This window comes from Xenopus laevis, chromosome 5L, assembly GCF_017654675.1.
Source record: "Xenopus laevis strain J_2021 chromosome 5L, Xenopus_laevis_v10.1, whole genome shotgun sequence".
NCBI lineage: Eukaryota > Metazoa > Chordata > Amphibia > Anura > Pipidae > Xenopus > Xenopus laevis.
In genome coordinates, this window is record NC_054379.1 from 90,629,096 (window position 1) to 90,655,882 (window position 26,787).

Sequence of the window (26,787 nt, forward strand, 5' to 3'; positions counted from 1 at the left end):
GAGAGAGAGAAAGGCTCTCTATAGTAAGATATTAGAAATCGCTAAGGCCGATAAGATAATGGCTATTCTCTCCAGTTTTCCCACTAACTGTCCTTCAGGCCAAGCACCCCACCACTCCAAGAGCAGTTTAGGAATCCCTATACAGAATCCAGGGGGCTAAAGGGATTAAGTAATTCATCATAGAGCCAAGTTATTTTATAGGTGCAATTTTACAGGTGTAAGGTTTAAAAAAGTATTATGTTCACTTCAGCTACTGATCAAGGAAGTTATATGCCAAACCTACATGTGTTGCACGCACTTCTTGCTAATTGATCAGATCATACATTTCAATGGCAATAAAAAAACACAAAAAATGAGTGATGCAGAATTTTATATGGGATGAATGTGTTATCCCGAGACCCTTTTTGCTGGTCGTGCATTGGCCAGCAGTGTTTCCCCTCTAGCCCCCCTAAGTCTCTGTGTTATGTTTCTTTCCAGTAGGTCTGCATGCTTTGTTTACAGATGTGCCCAGCCCTATCATCACACTTTTTGTTTTCTGGGGTAACACTGGATAGTCTGATCCAATACAGTATTTTTGCTCAAGTGCTGATTACTAAGCAGTTTACACAAAAATATCCATAGTTATTTTCCAGTTGTTTTTAAGTTACTGCATGTATTAACTTTGTACCAGTAAGTATTAAAAGATCTCCGTAAGATTTGAGTTAATTTGACCTGTTGGTAGACCACGAGGACCTAACATTGACTCCCAGGCAATGCACTGCATCCCTGGGCATAAAACCTATCCATGCGTAAACTATGTCTGCCTCCATATATAGTAACATTTATAAAATATATTAAGGATCTAATACACACATCTGGCACAATAGATGACTTTTAAGCTACTTTTGAGAAATTTATGCTTTAGACAAAAATTCGCGAAAAATTTGCGAAACGGCGCCGGCATCTCGTTTTTGATGCCGGCGCCAGTTTTTGACGCCGGCGTCAATTTTTTCAGAAAAATTTTTTTGGCGCTGGCGAATTTTTGCCGCAAATTTTCACGGGCGTTTCGCGAATTTATTCGCTGGCGGCGAATCGCGCAAATTCGCAGCGAATTCGCGCCTGGTGAATAAATTCGCCCATCACTAGTTTGCATAAAGCAGTTTCCTTGGGAACCCCAATTTTGCTGGGCTGCAACTGCCCTTATATTTTTGTGCTGTTATATTTTGGACAATGCAGGGACAGGGATTTTTAACCATGTAACATGCTGATTACTCATGGGAAAGAAATGTGATTTAAATGGAGCTTGAGCGAATGAAAACTATTCTACTTTAGGGCACAATTATGAAAACAAAGTGCGGTTTGCACTGGTATTTTCATAGCTACTTGGTACATACAATGTCATTTTCAGAATCCAATGCGGGCAGTCCCAGAAATGGTGTTAGAGTTGCATATGTAGGCACAAAGCACTAAGGAAAACCTGGAAGTAACAAATCCTTAAAGGGATGGTTCATCTTTGAGTTAACTTTTAGTATGATATAGAGAGTGATAATCTGAGACAACGTACAATTAGTTTTAATTTTTTATTATTTGTGGTTTTTAAATAATTTAGCATTTTTCCTTGGCAGCTCTCCAGTTTACAATTTCAGCAGTCTGGTTACTAGGGTCCAAATTACCCTAGCAACCATGCATTGATTTGAATTGGAGAATGGGATATGTATAGTAAAGGGCCTGAATAGAAAGATGAGTAATAAAAAGTAGCAATAACAATAAATGTGTAGACTTACAGAGCATTTGTCTTTAGATGGGACCATTGACCCTCATTTGAAAGTTGAAAAGAGTCAGAAGAAAAAATAAATAAGTAAGACTAATTGAGCAGTTGCTTAGAATTAGCCATTCTGTAAGTTAACCTAAAGAGATACTGACATCAGAAAATAACCTTTTTTATTATCTAACATAACATTGTCTTTGAATGCTATTTATAATTTTGTCATTAAAGTATTTGCCTGATGCTTTTACATTACCTTTCTTACTAACCTGTTCCTCTAGGAGGGGGCTGCCATATTTGTGCAGCAGTAGTTGGATAGCATTAGAAACTCTAACTCACAGGTTGAGATGGGACAGTCAGGTTGGCAAAACAGTCAGGTTTAGGAACTTCAAGTGACAATTACTTACAAAAGCAGAACTATCAGGGAAAATCTATCAAGCGACCTACATGTAACTTTTAATGTAGATTAATATTTAAAAAAAAAAAATTGTGTCAGTATCACTTTAAAGGTGAACCATCCCTTTAAGGCAGGTGTTACTTCCAAGTTTTACTTGCGTCTGTGTGCACTGTACTTTGTAATAAGACGTGCTGTGGCCATAACAGACTGCTCTGACTTTTAGGTCCTATATAGTTAGCTGTGTCAGCTGGGAATATTCAACCCTTCAGAAGGTCCAGTGGACAGAGCTTGAATTCTTCTAGCTGTAGAACCTATATATTCTGCTTCATTTTAACCTCCATTTAATTTAATGGAAGTTCATTTAATTCAAGTCTCCATTGTGATGTGCATGATGAGTGAAAATAGTTACTGGTACAAAGAATATACTATATGAACAAAATGTGTTAGTGTCATCAATAAAATGTGTTTTTGCAAAGACATATAAACAACTGTTTCACCTTTTGATCCAAGGAACACCCAAAAAAAGGGCGAGCCATCTGGGATTGGTAAAATAGGCCATAAAATTAAAGGCGTATTTAAGAGCACAACGATGGAAGGTGCTATGCTTCCCAATTATGGAATGGTGGAAGGTGAGGAGGATGTGGTAAGTAAAGGTTTTGTGACAGTTGTTGTGCAATGTAACAGCTATTGCTGATTTTACAGGATGCAGTGTAGACCCTTTGCAATTAATCAAATAAATAAAACTGCCCTCTTCTAGGACATCCTGTAAGAATCAGTCATGTAAATACAGTAACTTTATGTTAAATGAAGCATTGTGATTTGTTATTTTCCGCTAATGTAATGCCAGTTACACTCAGAATATTCCAGTCTTATTTGTTATTGTTCCAGTCTCATTTGTTATTGTAGGCCTGAAACAAATGAGTAAATGAGTAAAAGGCAGTTGTCTCCCAGCAGTAAGCAGAGTTGATATATTGTATATGCATTGTATTACAATTCGATCTAGGGTTCATTTATATCTGCAAGTGAACTTCACATTTTTTCCCACAGTGGGTTGTGTTTAAAATAACTTTCATTAAAGTTACTTGCATCAAAATGTGCTCTTGGCACTTCCATATAGTTGCCCTTGGAGCTGCTTATGCCTTCTGTGGAGGTAAAAACATGACAACTGTGCTCGAAATTGCACTTTGCTTATGGCTCCTAGTTAAGTAAATGCACCCTTCTGAGTTCAAGAGCCTTGTGTTTGGTTCTCTTTGGGCTTGTTATGACATGTACAAGATATTTATTTAATGTACCTCTTGCACAGATTTTGAATTGTAAAATTAATGATTATTATGCTATTAACTTGTGTATATTATAATGTAATGGATTCTTGTATGATGTAGGCCAACACATATTTTTTTACTGTCAGATTGAGGAAGCGATCATGGTACTAGAGGATGACTCCCCAGTTGAAGCTATGAGTGCAAGCACACCAAACACACCACGCAATCTATCAGCCTGGAAAATTAGTATTCCATATGTGGACTTTTTCGAAGATACTAACTTTGAAAAGAAGGACAGAAAAGAACGAATCCCTGTTTTCTGTATTGATGTGGAAAGAAATGACAGGAAAGCAGGTACTGAATTTTCTTCTTTTTGATTGTATATTATGATCGGAAGCCTACTTATTTTAAAGCATTGATTAATCTTTTGTTATAAAGGTATTATGGAATAGGCTTCATTTCAAATTGGGAGCAAATGACTGGTGTGAGAACCATGCACCCAAAAGTACTCTTGTAGAGATTTAAAACAGAAATGGTAAAAATGCCAGTCTGCATTACTTTTTAAAATTCAGTGCTGCTTGAAATACAGGCAGTCAGAGAGTTCCTTGTTTGTTTAATTTTGATTGTCAATATTTTGATATTGTCTAAACCCCTCTTTACTTTTACTTCTATGTTTCGAATAAGCCCTCGGTAGAGAAGTCTTTAAACTAGTGGTGGTTTCTGGTGCCACCACGTGTGCCTTTTTTGACAAAATATTTCAACAGAAATCAGTGTTTTACCTTGTTCAAACATACTACTGTCTGTTCAAACATTGTGCCAAAATGCACACAATGATAATTACTGAAGAAGAGGTGCTGTGCATCTAATTGGTACTTCTAATTCTGCCTTGCATTTTTGTTTCTTTCTAGTTGGTCATGAACCTGAACATTGGTCGGTTTACAGAAAATACATTGAGTTTTATGTTCTTGAGTCCAAGCTCACTGAATTCCATGGTGAGGTCTATTCTACACTTTTTCATACTTATCAACAACTTTCCATTGAATCTGTCATTCAGATATTTCTCCCTGTGAATTTGTATTGTCTACTGGCTTGGATAAAAGAAGACATGTTTTAGTAGTGCTAACTATAAAGAGTGCAACAAACTAACACAGTTTATCGAGCAACTAAAATATTACACAGAAGCTACAGAATGCGTTGAATAGCAGGAGTGGACACACGGGAATGAAGTAGTGCAGTTTATGATACCATAAAGAAGCCTGCCACTATTAGTCTGTACTAGAACATCTGTTGCAGATACCAATGTATATTAGTAGTTTTATATAGATAGGTATGCACACTCAAAAGAAGGCAAGTATGGTATATTTAAAATAAAGTTTTACTTGTTTATGCAAATAATACACACAAAGCCACAATAGTAGGCCTGTATAATACAATACATAAGCTTACATGGTATATACCTAACGTTTAAACATAGCCACAATTACATAACAGTAAACAGTAAGTATTACAATTATACAGCAAGGAGCAGATACACCTACCACCAGTATGAGAATGGCCCCAACGTTTCGGCGTAAGCCTTTGTCAAGGGGATTCTGACGTTTGCCCTATCGTGTGGAGCTATAAATACCCTGTTCAATTACCACATGGTGTGTGACGTCACTTCCGCCTATGTCACTTCCGCGGATGAGTCATCCGCTTAGCAACACGGCTCTCTATATTCATTGTACTTGCCTGCACTACAGGGAAAGCATGCGCTCATGTTTACTCTGTCGCTAGGTAACCAAAACATGGGGTAACTCACGATAGTTCACATAGCAACCAAATGTCATCCAGCAACACAGGATATAAACCATACTACTAATTAATCACAGATCAAAACAAAAAACCAATTTATCATATAGATAAAACATATAAATATATGTTCTAAAGTGCTTGTGTGCAGAATTAATTGATTTATACCATTGCATATAATAAAATCGATAAAGTTGGTCATATGACCTCAAAAGTGAGTATGTGCTTATAATCATGTGTCTCAATGTATCCAATCGATGATCTGGGTCATATGACCTCTAAAGTGGGTGTGTGCTTATAATCATGTGTCTCGATGTGTCCAATGTGTATAATCGATGACCTGGGTCATATGACCTCTAAAGTTAGTATGTGCTTATAATCATGTGTCTCAATGTGTCCAATCATATGTAGGGAATTCATGTAAAAAGATTTGTTCATAAAAATACATATAGTAACCAATCATCTTTCATTAGTTCATTATAGTGACAATCAATATTATAAAACAGTCCATATTGTGCAATCTAATATTAAACAATATAAAAACAGACCCGTGGTCAGTGCAATATATTTAAAGTGACAGTGCTCATTAACATATTTCCTCGTTTTTTCGTTTTTTTTAATTTTTTCGTTTTTTTTAAAAAAAAACCTTTGGTGAGGTTAATAGGAGGACACAAAAATTCAATGGATAATCCATCACTCATTTCTTATATGATCTGTGAAGATAGTAGAAATAGTAACATATAAATAAGGTTAAAAACAATTATTAAAAACATCAGAAAAACATTACTATATAGTAAACTCATATAGGTACACAGGCTGAGGTCCTACGACTCACATCAAAATTCTTAATAAGAGGAAAGCCTCATTGTTTAACACAATGTCCATCAGAGGTCAATTACCAATATTGAAGGTAACATTAAAAAAACAGTGATAATTCCCTATCCTCATTTAGACCATTCGGAGATAGGGTTTGTAACCTATATATCCACTTCAATTCACGCTGTTTCAATAGAATTTCCCTATTACCACCACGGGTAGGGGTTCTTACTCGTTCTATCCCCATAAACTTCAGTTGACTGACCTGATGGTTTGCTTCCATGAAGTGCCTTGCCAGAGGGGATGTATGTTTCTTAAGTCTAACATCACTTCTGTGTTCCCCAATCCTAATACTGAGGGACCTGGTAGTTTCCCCTACATATACTTTACCACAAGGACATTTTACCATATATATGACATAGTCAGTCTGACAATTTATGTAGTCTGTCATTTCATACTCCCTACCCGTCATCGGGTGATAGAATTTATCTGTGCGCATCACAAAATTGCAATTAACGCACCTTCCACACTTAAACATTCCCTTAGCCCCACTCAGCCAAGTACCTTGCTTCTTTTGTGGTTCAATTAACGCATGGACCAGATGGTCCCTCAGGTTGCTTGATCTTTTATAGGCCATCATTGGAGGTTCCGCCACCCATGGTTTTAACCTCTGGTCCATCTGTAATAAATGCCAGTGTCGATATATTATCTTTTTTACCCTACCTGATTGTCTTGAGTATGTAGTGACAAAGGGTAATCTGTCTGATTTTTTCTTTGCTTTTTTGGATAATAGGGTCGTTCTCGATGTACCTTTTACTTTCTCCCTGGCTGTTTCCAACATATCTGTCCCATAGCCTCTACTCTCAAAGTGGGTCATCATTCTTCTGCTCTCTCTTCAAATTTGTCATCTTCACTTACAATGCGTCTTGTTCGTAACATTTGGCTATATGGTAGCCCTTTGATTGTAGAGGGTGGGTGAAAACTGTGTGGATTTAGATAAGTGATTCTGTCAGTCGGTTTCCTATATATATCAGTGGAGAACTTCCCATCTTGTAGCCTGACTGTCACGTCTAGAAAGTGTATCTGATTTCTATCATACTCCAAAGTGAATTTTATGGTTGGAATCCTGGAATTGAGGTGATTAACAAATAGTTTTAGTGATTCCTCTGTCCCTTGCCAGACAAAGAATAGATCGTCTATATAGCGAAGCCACATCAATATTAAGGGCCAAAACTCCTGATTATTATAGACAAAATTGTCTTCAAAGTGTGCCATGTATAAATTTGCATATGCAGGAGCAACATTAGAACCCATTGATGTGCCTTGGCTTTGTTCATAGAATTTACCTTCAAAGAGGAAATAATTCCTTTTCAGGATCCATCCCAGAAGTTGTAGAAGTAAATCCACCACTCCCCCTGGTAATCCAAGATCTGCCATTGCTGCTGTGATAACCTCGATTCCCTGATCATGGGGGATAGAGGTATAGAGGGAGGAGACGTCCATTGTGCAAAGAAATACATCTTTTGTGTTCAATTCAATCTCATTTAGCTTATTAATGAAATCAGTAGTGTCCTTAACATAGGACTTAGTACATACCACTATAGGATTGAGGACAGTGTCCAACATGACTGCTATAGGTTGAAATACAGACGACATTCCTGCCACAATGGGTCTCCCTGGTGGTCTCTGCAGATTTTTGTGTATCTTTGGTAAAAGATAAAAGACAGGTATTATGGGGTTATCAACCTGCAAAAATTTTTTTAAACGGTTTGTAATGATACCAGCTTCTTCACTGATCTTTAATAGATTATCTATCATCTGTTTCAAATCATTTGTCGGATCCCCACCTAATATCCTGTAATGCGTTGTGTCTTGTAACTGAGAGAGTGCCTCCCCCCTGTATGTTTCCATGTCCATGACCACTATAGCGCCACCTTTGTCGGCTGGCTTAATGATGATGGAAGTATCATCTTTCAAAGTCTGCAAAGCCACGCGTTCCTCCCTAGATAGATTTAGGGTTTTACTATGTCTTTTTGACCATTCTAGTTTTCCAATGTCCCTTTCTACTGCCTTTACAAATGTCTCAACGCAGTGATTAGTCATTGGGGGAAAAAACTTACTTTTTGGTCTACATTTGGTCGTGTCATACCAAGATACTGTTTGCATATCCTCTGTTTCCTGTGTGTCATCATCATCATCATTATTTTTCCCCAATGGTGGCATATTATTGTCCGACGTTTCCTGTGCAAAATGAGCCTTAAGTCTTAAAAGACGAAAAAATTTCTCCAATTCAACATCAAGACATAATTGGTCACCATTGTTAGTAGGTACATACCCCAAACCTTTGGAGAGAACACTCATCTCGGCATCCGTTAAAATCCTTGCGCTGATATTGACTACTAGCGTACTTTCGTCCTGGTGGACATTTGGAAGGCTACAGGCTCCTTTGTTCCTTTCTTTCCTTTTCCTCCCTCTCCTGGTTTTCCTCTTGTACCTCTGTCTAAAAAAGAACTAGAGGAAGTGTCCGAATTTTCTGAGCCACTAGCCCCCTCACTATCCACAGACCGTGTTTTACTATATTGTCTCTTCCTAATGAAAGGTCTCTTCCAATTATACACCCTTTCCTCCTGATAGTCAATAGTATCCCTTTTGAATTTATCCATTTTTACTTTCAGCAGGTCAGATTTATGCTTAGCTGTCATATCCCTTAATTGTGTTTCAAAATTGTTCATTTCACCCTCATTAAGTGCAGCCTGTAGTTTCTGTTTAACCACATTGATATCAACCCTTAATTTCATCAGCTTTGTTTGAACTCCTTCCACTGTTAGTGTCATCAAATCCAAACTGCACTTATTGAGGATCTTCTCCCAATTTTTACAATGTGTAGTGTCCTCTTTACATAACGTGGGCTTTATACCCAGTCGTAGTCCCCTAGGTATCCTTTTTACTTTCAAATATTCAATTAAAGTATCAGAATCCAGCTGTAAGCTGATTTCCTTTTATACAAAAATTCTAGTCTCTGCATCAAGGCGTTCTTATCTGTGTCTAAATCAAAGGAATTAGAGGAGAATTTTGAAATAATGTCATTGACCTCAGCCTGTGTATAGGCCAGTGTATCTGCTTTCCTTGCTGTTAAGGTACCAATGTCTGTAAACGACATTTTGGGTGCTCACTCCTGTAGAAAAAGCATACAGAATTTAGTAATGGGTGGAGGGCACACCAATTCAGCAAATGCTGTAGGTAAACAGTGCAAGAGGTGCAAACATCAAAAGGGTACCCCTACAATGGGTACCCCACAACGTAACAATATATAGATAGGTATGCACACTCAAAAGAAGGCAAGTATGGTATATTTAAAATAAAGTTTTACTTGTTTATGCAAATAATACACACAAAGCCACAATAGTAGGCCTGTATAATACAATACATAAGCTTACATGGTATATACCTAACGTTTAAACATAGCCACACTTACATAACAGTAAACAGTAAGTATTACAATTATACAGCAAGGAGCAGATACACCTACCACCAGTATGAGAATGGCCCCAACGTTTCGGCGTAAGCCTTTGTCAAGGGGATTCTGACGTTTGCCCTATCGTGTGGAGCTATAAATACCCTGTTCAATTACCACATGGTGTGTGACGTCACTTCCGCCTATGTCACTTCCGCGGATGAGTCAGCCGCTTAGCAACACGGCTCTCTATATTCATTGTACTTGCCTGCACTACAGGGAAAGCATGCGCTCATGTTTACTCTGTCGCTAGGTAACCAAAACATGGGGTAACTCACGATAGTTCACATAGCAACCAAATGTCATCCAGCAACACAGGATATAAACCATACTACTAATTAATCACAGATCAAAACAAAAAAGTATGGTTTATATCCTGTGTTGCTGGATGACATTTGGTTGCTATGTGAACTATCGTGAGTTACCCCATGTTTTGGTTACCTAGCGACAGAGTAAACATGAGCGCATGCTTTCCCTGTAGTGCAGGCAAGTACAATGAATATAGAGAGCCGTGTTGCTAAGCGGATGACTCATCCGCGGAAGTGACATAGGCGGAAGTGACGTCACACACCATGTGGTAATTGAACAGGGTATTTATAGCTCCACACGATAGGTCAAACGTCAGAATCCCCTTGACAAAGGCTTACGCCGAAACGTTGGGGCCATTCTCATACTGGTGGTAGGTGTATCTGCTCCTTGCTGTATAATTGTAATACTTACTGTTTACTGTTATGTAATTGTGGCTATGTTTAAACGTTAGGTATATACCATGTAAGCTTATGTATTGTATTATACAGGCCTACTATTGTGGCTTTGTGTGTATTATTTGCATAAACAAGTAAAACTTTATTTTAAATATACCATACTTGCCTTCTTTTGAGTGTGCATACCTATCTATATATTGTTACGTTGTGGGGTACCCATTGTAGGGGTACCCTTTTGATGTTTGCACCTCTTGCACTGTTTACCTACAGCATTTGCTGAATTGGTGTGCCCTCCACCCATTACTAAATTCTGTATATTAGTAGTTTGCCATTTAGAAAGGGCTAATAGGTCAATCTACTGCTTTTAATGGCAAAAAAGGACCATTTGAAAAAAAATAATCAACCATATCTTAATCAATATTGGAACTGTGAGGAAAAGTACAATATTACAATACAATATCTTGTCTTACCTTATCCTTACATTGCTAATGTATGTGCCTGTTGGTTTATGCAATTCTGCCCCCGGATGTAAAGAAATTATGGCAAGAACAATTGTATCGGAAAATATTATCCACTGACCTTCAAAACCAGGAGGAGCTACACCGCATAGGCATAGACACATGTGTAAAATATGTGAAGGATACAGTCTGGCCAACCTGATGACTGTGGACTATGTACCTAAAAACAAAATAATACTCTTTGTGGAATTTACATTCAAATAATCTGTAGATTTGATTGGATTGTAGGAGGAGTTTATATGTTTAATATTATTTAAAGGTACTTTTCCTGATGCTCAGCTACCGTCAAAAAGAATAATTGGACCAAAAAATTATGAATTTTTAAAGTCAAAACGAGAAGAATTTCAAGAATATCTACAGGTATGACATTCGTTTTATTGAGCTTGCTACAATTTCTGTAAACTATGTGCTTATTGAAATACACAGTTTTATGTCGTTGATTTTACACTTTCCTGGAATTGATGACGTTTTTTTTGAGGTCCCATACAGGCAAACTGCATATTTTTTGTTTATGGATTTTGCGTTTTCCCAGAATTGATGGTGGTCCCCGGAGACCATACCATGTAATACTAAATGAAAAAATATGACTTGAAGTTGTATTTCTGTTATTTATTATTCAATATTAACTTGTGTTTTTTTTCACTTTCAAGAATCTTTTGCAGCATCCTGAACTTAGTAACAGCCAATTGCTGGCAGATTTCTTATCCCCTAATAGTTTGGAAACTCAGTTTCATGACAAAATCCTACCAGATGTGAACTTGGGTATGTGTTAACATATTCATTTTTTTTTTATTCTTCTGAGCATTGTTTCTATTGTTAACCTTAGAGATTATGACAACTTTCTAACATTGTTATACACAGAATGGATGGCTAATGACTTTTCAAAATAAATGATTAAGAAGGTCTGGTGGATCTGCTCTAAATGTCCATGTATACGTATACCTGTATACACAGTTCTAGACCTATTAGAAGCACCATGTTCCAGACCTGGCTCTTAAACCACTACCTCCTATGTTAGATTTAAGATAAACGTGTGTTCTGTAGCATCTAGAGCTCTCCTATTGTTGGTGTCCCTAAAAAATGTTATTTGAATTATCTGTTTCGAGAAACACCATGGACTGGATCAAAAAAGCTTGACTGGAATGGTGCAGTATACATATGCAAAATATGTCTCTCTTTTAAAGGTTAAATCACTACTTTTCTGTCACTGACAATTCCATCCATATTTTAGAAAACTTTATTTTAAAAAATGTTTGCTGCTTCACAGACTTGCTTTAAAGGGAACTAAAGTCTAAAATAGAATAATGCTATAAATGCTGTATTTTGTACTTATTGCACCACAAGCCTTATAAAACAAATGATTTATGGTTTCAAAGTTGGCTGCAGGGGGTCATCATCTTGTAACTTTGTTAATAATCTTTGCAAGGCCATGCACATGATCATTGTGGTCTGGACTTCAGTTGGGAGGCTACGCTTTGGGATCGTCATAAATTATCAAAACAGCACAGGTCAAATATCTGCCAGAAGCCAATACAGCAAGACTGATTAATAATCAGAATATGTAGACTGTGCTGGGCCCTGTGTTGTCATGTAATCTAATGTCGATTTTTATAGTTTTTGTATTGTTTAATACAAACCTTCTCCTACTCTGCAGAACCAGTGGTTGCAGCAAAATAATCAAATACTTATCTAATTGTATCTGTTTAAATCTGGCTCCATGATCTTTCTCCCTGCCACTGGAGTTGGAAATATTAAAGGGGATGTAAAGGCAAAAATAAAATCCAATACGAATCTGTCGCCGACTGCTTTACAGGGAAACAAACAAAGCTGCTCCAGTTCTGGTAAGGTGGGGTGCTCCCCCTGCCGTTTGAAAGTATCATCGTTTCCCTGCAGAGCAGCTGGGAATCGTCTGAAGTTTCCTATCCACAGCAGTCAGAGCAAGTAAATTAAATGAGAATTTCATTGCATACATTCAGATTTCTTATAAAAACTGTATACATTTTGAAATTAAATATATCGGAGATAGGTTTCTTTTTCATTAAAGTAAAAATGGGATTTTATTTTTTTCCTTTACATCCCCTTTAAGTATTAGAATTTACACTGCATAAGTTGTTCCCTGTAAAGATAAAACCAGTGTTTCCAGTATTTATATCTGCTTGTTTTTGATTTGCTCATTGAATACATTTTTTTGCCTTTACATCCCCTTTAAGTATTAGAATTTACACTGCATAAGTTGTTCCCTTTAAAGATAAAACCAGTGTTTCCAGTATTTATATCTGCTTGTTTTTGATTTGCTCATTGAATAATTTTGAATAATTTGATAACTGCAGCAAAAGATCAGCTTAAACTTTTAAAGCTGTAATGTTTTGCATAATTGGATTGTAAGCTTGTGTATTGGTTTTTGTGGGTTTTATAAATACATGTTGTTGATGATAATGATAATAATAATAATAATTAACCACCTTGGATTTTTCAACAGTTGTGTGCATACAAATGTGGAAGGGCCATGTGTCAGCTAGGGGCCTATTTATCATGCTGTGTAAAAAGTGGAGAGAAACATTACCTGTTGCACAGAGCAACCAATCAGTAATTAGATTTGAACAGTTGCAAAACAAAAGCAAAGATCGGATTGGTTGCTATGAGCAACATTCTTTTGTTCACCAAAAGGTAGATCCATGTCCTTCTGGCCTGGCATTACTGTGCACTCACTGGCAGCTTCGGCCTTGTAGTGCACAAACGGGCAATTTTGGTGCAGAAACACAAAATTATCCATTCATAACCAAAATCCATCCTGTGTGTGCACTAACAGGCCAACACTGTAGCAGAAAAAAACTGATCAGCATTTTCTCCCCTGGCGTAGATGTGCCTGTAGAGAAAATCCCTCATTATAATGTACATATGCAAGCCACTGTATTGTGACAATCCGTATTTAGTTTAGGAATATCACAAGGAACTATAGTAAATGTACATTTAAACATCCTATTTCAGGAAAAATGATCAAGTCAGTTCCTGGAAAACTCATTAAAGAAGTGAGTATGAGTTTCTTTATGAGTCTTGACAACATTTTTCCATCTAAGGATTTTTTTTTTAACTCTGGTTACTGGCTTCTGATTTTACAGAAAGGGCAACATCTGGAGCTGTTTATAATGAATTTCATAAACTCATGTGAATCACCCAAACCCAAACCAAGTAGGCCTGAACTGACTATTCTAAGCCCGACTTCAGAAAACAATAAAAAGGTATGATTTTATTAATGTTTATTTTTCATGCCATTTGGATAACTGAGAAATCATTAAAAACTTTATTTATGGTTATCAGTAATTATAAATACCAATGGCATATAAATGGAACTCAAGTGATAAGGGGTGAGAAATAGTTATAAAAAGATATTAATTAATGCCCATCATGGTTGCATATTTTGCCCATGATGCAAGATCAATGACTATTGGGGTAGGTTTAACTTGGACTTCAGCGTCTACTAAAGATGCTTTAGAGTAATGGTTTATACTATACCAGTAAACCCCCGATTCTCTAAAGAATCGTTAATGAAAGAATGGTAACAACAGTGAGGCAGCAAAATGCGATGGGTGCTGATTCACTCGGCATCCCCAGGCAGCAACTGGCGACGCTAATTTGTGGGGATGTAGAGTGAATCTGTGCCTATTGCTTGTTATTACCTATCTGCTATTAGAATTCTTAAATTTTGAGTTTATTGGTAGTAAAGTGTTACTGAAAAATTTCTTTATAAACAACATTTTTTGTGAAAATGTTCTCCTGTCCTTGAATGAGTTCTCCCTGGTGAGCTGTACTTAAAATCTTGACTTTAACATCAGATGAACGCTGCACTCTTGAAAATGCAACATAAAGTTGACCATGACCAAACACAGGCTCAGATAGGTAAATGCCGACTTTATCCAATGTTTGTCCTTGTGATTTGTTGATTGTCATGGCAAATGCAGCCTTAATGGGGAATTGTCGTCGTTTAAGTTTAAAAGGTAATTCCTGGTCAGAACTGGTAAGGTCAATTCTGGGAATCAAAACAGTATCACCGCTATGGGATCCTGTAAGCACTTCTGCCTTGATAACATTTTGTCTCATGCTCTTCACAACCAACCGTGTACCGTTACATAAACCTTGCTTAGTGTTAGGGTAGGGGCACACGGCGCGATTTCGCCGCGATTCTGCGCTGGGCGAGTTGTCGCTGCGTTTTTTAAGCCGAAATAGCTTTGCTAACTTTGGCGCTGGCGTCAATGCAAATCGCGGCGAAATCGCTGCGCTAATTCACACGCGGCGATTCTTTTTCTACTGTCGCCCGGAAACGCTCAGCGAGGCAACTTCGGACGACAATAGAAAACGAATCGCCGCGTGTGAATTAGCGCAGCGATTTCGCCGCGATTTGCATTGACGCCAGCGCCAAAGTTAGCAAAGCTATTTCGGCTTAAAAACGCAGCGACAACTCGCTTAGCGCAGAATCGCGGCGAAATCGCGCCGTGTGCCCCTACCCTTAAGGTTTCTTAACAGCATGACTATTGTTCCTACTTTGAGTATAAGATTGTGTTGTGGTAATCCAGCATTGTTGATAGTGTTTAAATATTCTAATGGGAAGTTAAGTTTCTCACTTTCGTCTTCAGAATCAATACAGTCAGTACTCAGAAAGACACAGCTTTGTCCAGGAAGTAATGCAATCACTTGGTTGTTTATCATGTCAACATCAATATTTTTGGAGATAATATAGCCCGTTTTGCTAAAAATGGCCACCCACGCAGGTACGCAACCGGTTCCCCTCCTAGAGTGACGCTAGCGCCGCCATTAGACAAACTTGCAAAGGAGTAGCAAGATGGCCGACGCTTATACAGACTTTAGTGGGCGGATGACAAACTCGCAGAGGAGTAGCAAGATGGCCGACGCTTATACAGACTTTAGTGGGCGGATTTGGCAGTGGGCGGATGACAAAGTCGCAGAGGAGTAGCAAGATGGCCGACGCTTATACAGACTTTCGTGCAGGTACGCAACCGGTTCCCCTCCTAGAGTGACGCTAGCGCCGCCATTAGACAAACTTGCAAAGGAGTAGCAAGATGGCCGATGCTTATACAGACTTTAGTGGGCGGATGACAAACTCGCAGAGGAGTAGCAAGATGGCCGACGCTTATACAGACTTTAGTGGGCGGATTTGGCAGTGGGCGGATGACAAAGTCGCAGAGGAGTAGCAAGATGGCCGACGCTTATACAGACTTTCGTGCAGGTACGCAACCGGTTCCCCTAGTGTGACGGTGAGCGCATCTGCCTCCCTAGATCCTAACCTTCCAGCGGTCGCCGCCTGAGTGAGCAGGAAAGAAGAGGCGGCGGGAGGCAGAAGGAGACGGTGAGCGCATCTGCCTCCCTAGATCCTAACCTTCCAGCGCATCTGCCTCCCCGATCCTAACCTGTTCTGATCCTAACCTTCCAGCACATCTGCTAATCGAAGGCCGCATCTATGTCTTTCGGCTGAAGTTGCGCGCGCATCTCATAGATCCTAACCGAAGTTGCGTGCGCATCTGCCTCCCCTCCACTCGGGACATAGATAGGCCTTCGGTTAGTATATAGGATGTCTGTATGGTAGTTGGTAGAAGGAGAAATTATAAAGGCAACTGTAAACAAATGAAAACAAATGATCTGTATGAAAGCTGTAGTAATAGGTGTAAAGACCTTTTTATTAAAATATTGCTGCATGTCAGAGTCAGTTTGTGAATAACCTCTGTATGTACTGATACTAATAATTAATCTTTCATCTTTTAATTCAGCTTTTTAATGATCTGTACAAGAATAATGCTAATCGCTCTGAAAATACAGAAAGGAAGCATAACCAGAATTACTTTATGGAAGTGATGACCGTAGAGGGTGTTTATGACTATTTAATGTATATAGGTAAGTTGTTTTGCCGTATTCTCTCTGTGTATTTATTTATTTATTTTCGACAAAAGGGGGAGAATGGATTTATTAGTTAATAACTTCAGCTAGACCTATCAGAATTTATTCTGTTTTATCCTAATGTTTTAGCCTAAATTCACTATCTTCCCTGCAAGTCTTCATTGTGCTTCTTTTCAGTAAGTGCACTTTGTGTTCCTCATTCATGCATGGCTAAGGGTGGTGTGAAGCAGTTATAGGATGCAATTGGTTTATATATTGCCACTTCCTTGATTTTCAAAGCCTTGCATTAACTTAAACCTTGTGTGTGTGTGTGTGTTTGTTTTTTGTTGTGGGGGTTACTATTAAGATGTAAAAAAAGAAAAGAGTCTGGACAGCAGCAAGAGGAAAATTAAGATTACTTGGTTTTCTACTTTGCTAAAAAGAAAGCTATATTTATTTTAAAAATTACATTATTTTAAAATGTCAGAAAGTTACTGATTGCATTAAAGGGATACTGTCATCGGAAAAAACAATTTTTTCAAAATGAATCAGTTAATAGCGCTGCTCCAGCGGAATTCTGCACTGAAATCCATTTCTCAAAAGAGCAAACAGATTTTTTTATATTCAATTTTGAAATCTGACATGGGGCTAGACATTTTGTCAATTTCCCAGCTGCCCCTGGTCATGTGACTTGTGCCTGCACTTCAGGAGAGAAATGCTTTCTGGCAGGCTGCTGTTTTTCCTTCTCAATGTAACTGAAGGAGTCTCAGTGGGACATGGGTTTTTACTATTGAGTGCTGTTCTTAGATCTACCAGGCAGCTGTTATCTTGTGTTAAGGAGCTGCTATCTGGTTACCTTCCCATTGTTCTTTTGTTTGGCTGCTGGGGGGAAAAGGGAGGGGGGTGATATCACTCTAACTTGCAGTACAGCAGTAAAGAGTGATTGAAGTTTATCAGAGCACAAGTCACATGACTTGGGGCAGCTGGGAAATTGACAATATGTCTAGCCCCATGTCAGATTTCAAAATTGAATATAAAAAAATCTGTTTGCTCTTTTGAGAAATGGATTTCAGTGCAGAATTCTGCTGGAGCAGCACTATTAACTGATTCATTTTTTCCCATGACAGTATCCCTTTAAGTAAATATTGACCTGAAATATATTTGTACTTCAGCTGCTCACCAGTTTTTGTAGTTTCAGTTATCCGGTAGTTAGGGTCCAAATTAGCCTAGAAACCATGCATTGATATGAATAAAAGACTGGAATATGAATAGGAGTTCTGAATAGAAAGATGATAATCCCTCTTCATAAATCTGTGGCCATTCAGTTTCAAATTGGCCAATGACCTAAAGCATGTGCAAAATTATGCCACCTATCAGCTAGGGTTTCTGTTCCATTCATCCAAATGACCAACCCAGGATAGAACTTGTCACAAACACACACACACACCAAGGTTTAAATAGTTGTTGTCAAAATGTAGATCTACCAAATTTCTTCTTATGACTAATAGACCTATGTTTAGTATTTGCATCACAGACTTTTTTTTGATTGAAACTGATTCTGCAACTTTTTCATTTCAGGACGTGTTGTTTTTCACATTCCTGATTGGTTTCATCATCTTTTGATGGGTGGACGAATCCTCTTTAAACATACCCTCGAGACTTACACAAATAGCTATTTAAACTATAAATTAGAACGCCTCTTTCAAGAGCATCGCTTGGTTTCTTTGATTACTCTGCTTAGAGGTTTGTACTATGTCTCTACTTTGTGATGTATTTTGTAACATATTTGCCTTTTAACTCTCCTGCTCAGAAGAAGAGGAGCATCTCAGTGCCTGGGCTCCACAGTGTGCTTGTCAAAGTTTGTAACTATTATATTACAAATGATATATTAAAGGAACAGTTCAGTGTAAAAATTAAACTGGTTAAAGAGGCTGTGCAAAATAAAAAATATTTCCAGTACAGTTACTGTATATACTCAAGTATAAGCCAAGTTTTTCAGCACCAAAAATGTGCTGAAAAATTCTACCTCGGCTTATACTCAAGTCAGCATTTTAGGAAAGTATTATTTTTTTTTTTTTACCGTTTTGCTGCTATAATATCTGTTAGGTTGCCTGTCCGGTTATTCCCCCAGATTCAGCTCAGCACTCTTGTAAAGAAATCCTCATGGCCCGTCTGTTCTGCCTAACCCGCCCACCCACCAATGAAGAAACAGTAGGCGTGTTTAAAGATGCTTTCCAATTAAAAATAAAACATTATGGGATTACCATATTATTGTCAATGAAGATGCTGGGCAACACCAAAGACACCGGATCTTCACTAAACTTATTTTGTCTAAGTGCCAGTTCATCCCCTAGGCTTATACTTGAGTCAATATATTTTCCCAGTTTTCTTAGGTAAAATTAGGTACCTCGGCTTATACTCGGGTTGGTTTATACGGTAGTCAAAAATGTAATCTATAAAGGCTGGAGTGACCGGATGTCTAACTTCCTCCTTTACCACAATCTCTAATCTCTTATAGTGACTAAATGAGCAGATTTCCACAGATATGTCCACCAAATGTGGGCGATTTTGGGCTAACCCAATCATTTGGCCCTAGGGCCAAGAGATTGGATTAAAATGACAGAAATAGGGTCTCTCTTTGTGATCCAATGTTATAATCAAACTAGAGGAATATGGATCTGGAGGCAGCGGAAACAATTGTTTTCCGTTGCTTTGAAAGTTGACTTTGGTGAAACCCAAGAGATTTACGTGGTTTCCAGGGTGGTTGACCCAGGGGAAGTTTCAGTGCCAAGAGGAGAACCGCCTGTCCTTGATGGCGTGGAGGTTGAGAGGAAGAGACTTAGAAAGCTGAATTTGAAGGAAGATGTTGTTGAAATTCTTCTAAAATCAAGAACATGTTCAACACAATCCCAGTACTATAAGGTTTTGATAAGTTTGTTCAGTTGGCGCTTGCTGCAGGTCAAGACCCCACCCCAATTTAGACAATGCAAAAATGAGAGCTTTAGAAAAGTGCATGTAAATTCTGTGTCATGGCTTTACTGTTGCTTAGCCATTTTATCATCCAGGATATACATGTGATTGGTCATTTGAATCTACATCTTAGATAACTAGCAATTTGTGTGTCCACAAAGTCATGACAGATTTGTGTTATAGCAGTGGCTTAGGTAGTTAATAATTTCCTGTCATACAATTATAACTTACAATACCTTATTCTAGGCTAGTTCTCAAATGTATTTTTAGCCTACACTACAGATCATTTATAGCAAGTTATTTTTGCCATCTATGAGTTAATGTAACCCTTTAATGCCATGTGTATTTTTTAATGGGGAATATCACTTTCTTTCTGAAAAGTGTATAATTGTGCTGGTGCATGTGCACAGCCCAGGGAAGTTGTACACAAGTTGCAAACATAAAAATGTAAGAATAATTCATGTGCATCAATTTTTCTAATCATAATTTATTTTTAGATGCTATATTTTGTGAAACCGCTGAACCACGATCATTACATCTGAAGCAGCAAAGGGCAAAGCTTACATTTGAAGAAATGATGCGCTATATTCCAGGTAATTCTACGTTCACATTAACTTAAGTAAATTATCACAAAATCTTTGAACATTCTCTTTGAACTTACTTTTTATTTGGAGAATATATGGATAGGTTTACTCTGAATTTGTGTTTACAGTTGTTGAATTTAAATAATGTGTGCATTCAAGTAAGGGGATTTGTGGTACTTACCAAGGAGGTAGGTTGCTCCCTTCTTCCCTCCTTTACTTATTTTTATTTCCTTAGAGATCTGTATGGGCAAGTGGGTGGGGCATTACACATATTTCCTTAATGAAAGGAATGCTTTTATGCTACCTAACTGTAGTGCTCTCAAGCATTTAAAAATTAGAACCCTGAAACGAGGAGTAAAAAAAGGCTAGAAAACAAATCAAAACATTTAAATGCCAATGTACATGTATACCCAAATCCTGGAACATCCACATGAAGATCATCTCAGTAGTGTGGAAAACAAGTGACAATGAGCTCAAATCAAAAAAGTGTTCCTTTAGCCCGTTTCGGTAGTAAGATAAATTCTGTCACCTTGAAAATCACTGGAGCCTGGTTTACTCACACTCACAGATCTGGTTCACTATTAGCAACCAATGGGTACAAGGTACTTTTTCCTCCAGGTTTATGTTATGAAGAATCCCAGCCCAGCAAGAAACAGATTTCAGCGATTCAGGATATGTTTAGGAACAAAGTTTAGGCACACATGCTGCCTCTATAGGACTCTGAGAAAAAGATTTATTGGTGAATAACACAAATCCCCTTATTGGAATTCATGCATTATTTCAAGGCTATAGATGTAAACATATGGTAAGACCAGATGTCCATTTTCTATCATAATATGTTTTATCTGATTTTTGTTGTATATACAATACCCATACATTCAGTCTAGAGGAAATTATTTATAACTTGAACCCAAAATACCTATAGATTAAAAGGGGTCTTTTTATATTGAAAAGAATTTTGTGCAAGTGGCACCTGCACAGTAATGTGCGATTCTAGGGAAATTCTTTTTACATGTATTGTACTAAAAAAATACTAATCAAGGTATTTTTCTGGTCTATATCTCAACTAGATTTGATTGGTAAATGTATTGGTGATGAAGCTAAATATGAAGGCATCCGACTTCTGTTTGATGGACTGCAGCAACCTGTGCTGAACAAACAAGTAATTTTGTTTTTTTCCAAGAGTTTCTCTACATAGAATGCACAAATAGCTGCCACAATAGGAAGGAAAATAATGTCATAAAGCACTACCTTGCTCAGTCATTATCTTGATAATATTGACTTAATTAATTGTGAGTCATCTAATTCAGATAATTGCCAATGCATGCACCTCCCCTTGACTGCAATGCCAGAAAAACTTTAGACACCGTTCATACATAATTAATAAGCAATTAATAGCACTTTGATAGTCTTCAGTATTTCTGCATAAACATAATATTTGTTTATTTCTTTATTGAAAATCAATCCAAAGTTATCTGTGTGGCAAAAGCATGGAAAACTTTAGGTTACTCGGTTCAATTGAAGGGGACTGTTTCAGTCCGTGAGATGATAATCAGTTGGAGACCCTGCCTTATTATAAAACTGGAACCTGAATCTTCACTGTCCAAGTCTGATTTTAAAGGAGAAGGAAAGCTCCAAGACAGTTTATTGCCAACAGATTAACCACAATAGTGCAAGCTATAACACTATATCTATTCTGCAGAATGCTTTACCATACCTGAGTAAACAGCTCTAGACATTGTCTCTGTTTGTTTAGGTTAGAAGCTGCCATATAAGTGTGGTGTGACATCACTTCCTGCCTGAGTCTCTCCCTGCACACATACAGCTCTGAGCTCAGATTACAGCAGGGATGGGAGGAGGGAGGGGGAGAGGAGCAAACTGAGCATGCTCTAGCCCTGCCCTGGGGTTTTATGCTGAAAACAGGAAGTCTGATACAGAAGCTCATGTGTACACAATAGAAGGAAAGAAATGCAGTGTTTCCTTTGAGAGAAGACTCAGAGCAGCATTACTTTGAGGATTTACTGGTGTATTTATATAGACCTTTTTGATAAAGCTTACTTAATTTAAGCCTTTCCTTCTCCTTTAATAACAGGTTTATGGAAGTGTGTCATGGCTCAAACACAGGAGATTTCTTAGGCACTCTGAAATACAGTTATTTCTGCTCACCAGGTTGGAAAAGTTTACAAAATTATTCCAAATAGTTTGGACAGTTAGGCAGATCGTGTATAAGGGAAGGCAATTCAAAAAAATTGTTACCCTCCCTAGAAATGGTCAATGAACAAAGATCACACCAAGAGCCAGGAAATCTAGAAAAACCCCAGGAGCTAAAGGTCTCTTTTGCATTAGTAATTGTGAGTGTTCATGAGTCTTCCGTCAGGAGAACAAACATGGTGTGCATGGCAGGCTTGCAAGGAGAATGCCACTAGTACAGGTATGGGATCCTTTGTCTGGAAACCTGTTATCCAGAAAGCTCTGAATTATGAAAAGCCTGTCTCCCATAGACTCGATTTTATCCAAATAATCCGAATTTTTAAAAATAATTTCCCTTTTCTCTGTAATATTAAAACCGTACCGTGTACTAACCAAGTTATAATTAATCCATGTTAGAAGCAAAACCAGCCTATTGGGTTTATTAAATGTTTACAGGAATTTCTAGTAGACTTAAGAATTACAGAAAGATCCGATTTCCGGAAAACCCCAGGTCCCGGGCATTCTGGATAACAGGCCTCATACCTGTGCCAAATGTGATTTATTTTGTTCTATTATACTATGTTTTCCGTAGAACCCAGGCACTGGCATTTTTGTTGTCTTTAATTGTACTTTGTATCTTTCTCTATTTTTTCAGCTGTCGTACGTTCTACTAGATATTGTTATTCAGGAACTTTTCCCAGAGCTGAGTAAGGTATAATATATGCAATTGTTCTTTTCTTGGTAAAAATAGCTTTCAAAGTTTATATCCAAAATATTTAGATGGTAGATAAGTGGATACTTGTACTTTTGAAATAATGCAGAAAGAAAATGATTGGCTGAATGTGATTCCTTTTCGTTTCTTGCTTATTGATTGTACATTGGGTATAAAGTGGGTAAAAATGTAAACTGTCATTCATACATACAAAAGAAGTTAAAGCATAATATCAACCAAGATGGTCAGGCCTGTTGCATAGGTAAGAGATGTAAAAAGAAAAGAAAAAAATCCCCACTGCTTTTTCCTGAGGTGAAAAAGGAATTGAATTTAGTCCCCCTTTTAAAGTGTAAAATATTGTCATGCATTCTAATTTCCAAATCTTGCTCTCTGTGACTATATACCAGCATTTATATATTTTATATGTGAGCGACCAGTGATCTAGGCCTCAGAATATTTTTACAACTGGTGTTTCTGATTTATTGTATGGCAGTGCAGATGCATTTGTTTCATTCTGTAAATTTTTTTGTGTATATCCGCACCTCCTAGCAAAACTCCAATGCAATTAATGGGTCCAATCTTTTATGAATGTGCTGACAACCCCGTATATACAACGAAAACTATCCTAAAAGAAAGGAACTGACAAGAAGAGTTCTAAAGTCACACCATCCAAGATGTGTAAGTAAGAAGTAATGTGTGTGGAAAAAGAGAAAACACTACTGAAAAAACTCAAATCATTGTTGTGTCAAATTCATTGTGACTTGAATATATTTCATGTGATGAAAAGAAACTGCTGTCCCAAATTATTTCATCAATTGTGTAAGAAAAATGTAACATAGCTATTAAATGTTATGTTTTAGCTTAGTACATTAATTATTTTTCTACTAGTGGATTGAGAACTGCCTACCTCAGATTTGGCACTTTAATCACTAAAAGCACTTTATATTTACCATTCTCTCAATGAATTTGCACAATTGATGAATTAATTACCTAAAGAAATTTTTCTTGCACAATTGATGAAATAATTTGTTTCTTTTTCATCACATGAAATTTATTCAAGTCACAATAAATTTGACCCAGTATAGGTATATTACAAGAATTTGGCACTCCATGACAGATTAACTTTAGCAGTTAATCTGTTGTGGAGTGCCAAATTCTTGTAATATACCTACAGTATACTGAATTCTGATTTGCACCCAAGGCGGAGGTGCACACAAGAATAAAGCACAATAGTATCTACTAGAAATTCCACGATCAACATTCTATCTTATAATGTGACACAATAATGAATTGAGTTTTTTCAGTAGTGTTTTCTCTTTTTCCACACACATTACTTCTTTTTTTTTTTAAGGTTTATTGCATTTTCTTAACAATAACAAGAAGACATTGACAAGAATGAAAATATGGTGTACATCTGGTTTGCTTCTCATACGGCAATATTTATCACAGTAACCAATTTTTTACATATATAGTTAAGCTGGCCATAGACGCAAAGATCCGATCGTACGAATCATCGAACGATCTGACTTCCCCATCTCCCAACCTGCCACTAACCATTCCAATCGAATAAAGTAGAAAAGAACAGATCAGTCGATGTTCTGCCCTTGACGGCAATCGTACGAAAGTTTTGTCCGACCAAAGCTAGTGACAGCTTGTACTGTACTAGTGACAGCTTGTACAATCGGAAATACATGCAGAGATATTATCGGCAGCCGACTTTCAACCTGTCCGATCGGCCAAACGAAAAATGTCGGGACTCTCCACACACGGTCGAAAATCGCACGAATCCTCCATTCGCAGGATCAGATCTTTGCATCTATGGTCAGCTTTACACAGAGTTTCTAATCTCTCTTGTGGAATGCCAGGGATTGTTTATGATTTACTGATGATTTTCGTTATTTGTTGGGTGGATATCTAGCCAAGAACCATAGCTTTTCAAATTCGGCTGGGCAGCCTCTACTTTCGTAGCTGAGTCTGATAGCAGAAAGGATTTTGTTGATGAGGTTAACCCACTGGTCCACAGTAGGTGCATTGCTGCCCATCCAGTTTATTGTAATTCATTTTTGTTGCATAAAATAGTAGTACTCTGGCCAAGACCTAGTTTTATTTAGTGGGAAGTAGTTCTCTACCAGGCCTAATAAACAAGTTTCAAGAATATGTAAATCTGGAAAATCTGCAGGTATTGAATAATATTCCTCCAAAATCTTTGTATTGGGTGCAGTCCCATGCCAGATGGAGGAATGAGGCATTCAGGTCTTGGCATCTGGGACATTCAGCCATTGGATGACCCCCATTTTTTGTAGTTTTATAGGTGTGATATAGATCTGGTGGAGAAACTTGAATTGGATCATTTTGTCCCTAGTGGATATTAGGTCTTTGTATAGGGAATCCGTTGCCTCCTCCCATTGTTCTTCATTTCTAGCCAACACTATCTGTAGCCATTACGTTTTTTGCTCTATCAAATGGCAAGGGTTGAGCCAATCAGGGCCTGGTAGAGGCGAGATGTAAGCTTTCTGGTTTGAGGGTCGCTCGGATGAGTTCAGCCGGAGGGGTACACACATTACTTCTTACTTATAAATCTTGGATGGTGCAACTTTAGAACTCTTCTTGGCAGTTCCTTCCTTTTAGGATCTTTGTCGTTGTTTCATTATGTCCTGCCTTCCCCATTTATAAGTGCATCTAACTTAAAAATTATGTGTAGACTATTACTATGAGTGTTTCCTTTTCTTTATAGTTACAGAAGGAAGCGTCTTCAACGCCCTCCTGGATTTAAAAAATTTGCGCTGAATGCAAAGTCCCACACTTACAATGTAATTATGTAGATATACCTTGCTTTTACTTATTTGCAACTCTGTGTCATAAAATGACCATATCTTTGTAAAGTTATCTGTAAATGTTTGCACAGTAAAACGTAAAAACTTTTGATCTGTGAATACAGAGAATAAAAAAAATTTGTGACCAACATTTGTGATCATTTTAATGGAATTTGAGCTTTTTCCATATAGTAGTAGTTGTTACTAAGGATCCCTACAGAGAGCAATTGGCACCTAACACTGGTTAAAATACACATAATACATATTTACACTAATTGTATATGTACTCTTGTCTGGCACGGCCTCTTCTTCTAAGCCCAAGTGCAGTGCTGGGTACTTAATGTAGACATTCTGTCCTGTTTTACCAAAGAAGAAAAAGGTGTCTCTGAACTGACCATTTTAATGTCTTGCGGCATCTTTTAGTCTGACTTCTTCAGACTGATTTGTTCTGACAAATAAAATCCCACATGATGATACAAGTTAAAGGTTTTACACCCAGAATCAGGAAAACACCAGTATTTGGGGGAGTATCCCCTCATCGGGATATTTAATTGCATCTGAAAAACTATTTACGGGTACGAAATGAGTAAAACTCCATCGCTAAAAAGAGCTTCCAGAGTGCACATAAGTTTTTGGACTCTTGTTCATCCTCTTACCTCTCAAATCTCTGTTATAGTGTCTCCTACAACAGAGTATCATCATGTCCCATTACTCTCTGGTGGTGTTCCACAAGGCACTGACCCTTACTTCTCCCATCTAACACCTATAACATCAGAGAGGTCTCTATCACAGTTAACTCCATTATCTCAGTCTTTAATGTCATGGTATGCCCTGTCAAATGGCAATTCTTGTGTTAAAGGTGTTTTTATCACTCCTTTTCGTTGCA

At 37.7% G+C, this 26,787-nt stretch overlaps 2 protein-coding genes and 1 long non-coding RNA gene across 6 annotated transcripts in view; 1 reads left to right on the top strand and 2 right to left on the bottom strand.

The window, feature by feature from the left end:
• snx14.L (sorting nexin 14 L homeolog) overlaps positions 1-26,050 on the top strand; it is a 56,917-nt gene extending 30,867 nt beyond the window's left edge. For all 4 annotated transcript variants that reach the window (XM_018261830.2, XM_041562176.1, XM_018261832.2 and 1 more), the window contains 13 exon segments: positions 2,652-2,784; positions 3,550-3,757; positions 4,312-4,395; positions 11,006-11,106; positions 11,397-11,508; positions 13,735-13,775; positions 13,866-13,985; positions 16,527-16,650; positions 18,211-18,375; positions 20,100-20,195; positions 21,257-21,348; positions 23,032-23,088; positions 25,823-26,050. In XM_018261830.2, the coding sequence (XP_018117319.1) occupies positions 2,652-2,784; positions 3,550-3,757; positions 4,312-4,395; positions 11,006-11,106; positions 11,397-11,508; positions 13,735-13,775; positions 13,866-13,985; positions 16,527-16,650; positions 18,211-18,375; positions 20,100-20,195; positions 21,257-21,348; positions 23,032-23,088; positions 25,823-25,861 (1,372 nt within the window). In that variant the 3' untranslated portion in view covers positions 25,862-26,050.
• On the bottom strand, positions 5,831-6,889 carry LOC121393715. Its single transcript, XR_005961290.1, has 3 exons — positions 6,821-6,889; positions 6,575-6,689; positions 5,831-5,907 (listed from the first exon to the last, which is right to left on the bottom strand). It is a non-coding gene; the product is annotated as an uncharacterized LOC121393715 (long non-coding RNA).
• On the bottom strand, positions 6,890-8,147 carry LOC121393714. Its single transcript, XM_041563037.1, has 2 exons — positions 7,357-8,147; positions 6,890-6,992 (listed from the first exon to the last, which is right to left on the bottom strand). Exons 1-2 carry the CDS (start codon positions 8,111-8,113, stop codon positions 6,925-6,927), a joined length of 825 nt encoding a protein of 274 aa, XP_041418971.1. The 5' UTR covers positions 8,114-8,147; the 3' UTR covers positions 6,890-6,924.
• Positions 26,051-26,787: the final 737 nt, after the last annotated feature.

Coding starts and splice junctions, on each gene's coding strand:
- LOC121393714 (XM_041563037.1), bottom strand. CDS start 8,113: ATGACTAATCACTGCGTTGAGACATTTGTAAAGGCAGTAGAAAGGGAC. Junction 6,993..7,356: donor GAATTATTTCCTCTTTGAAG/GTAAATTCTATG, acceptor AAATCCACACAG/TTTTCACCCACCCTCTACAA.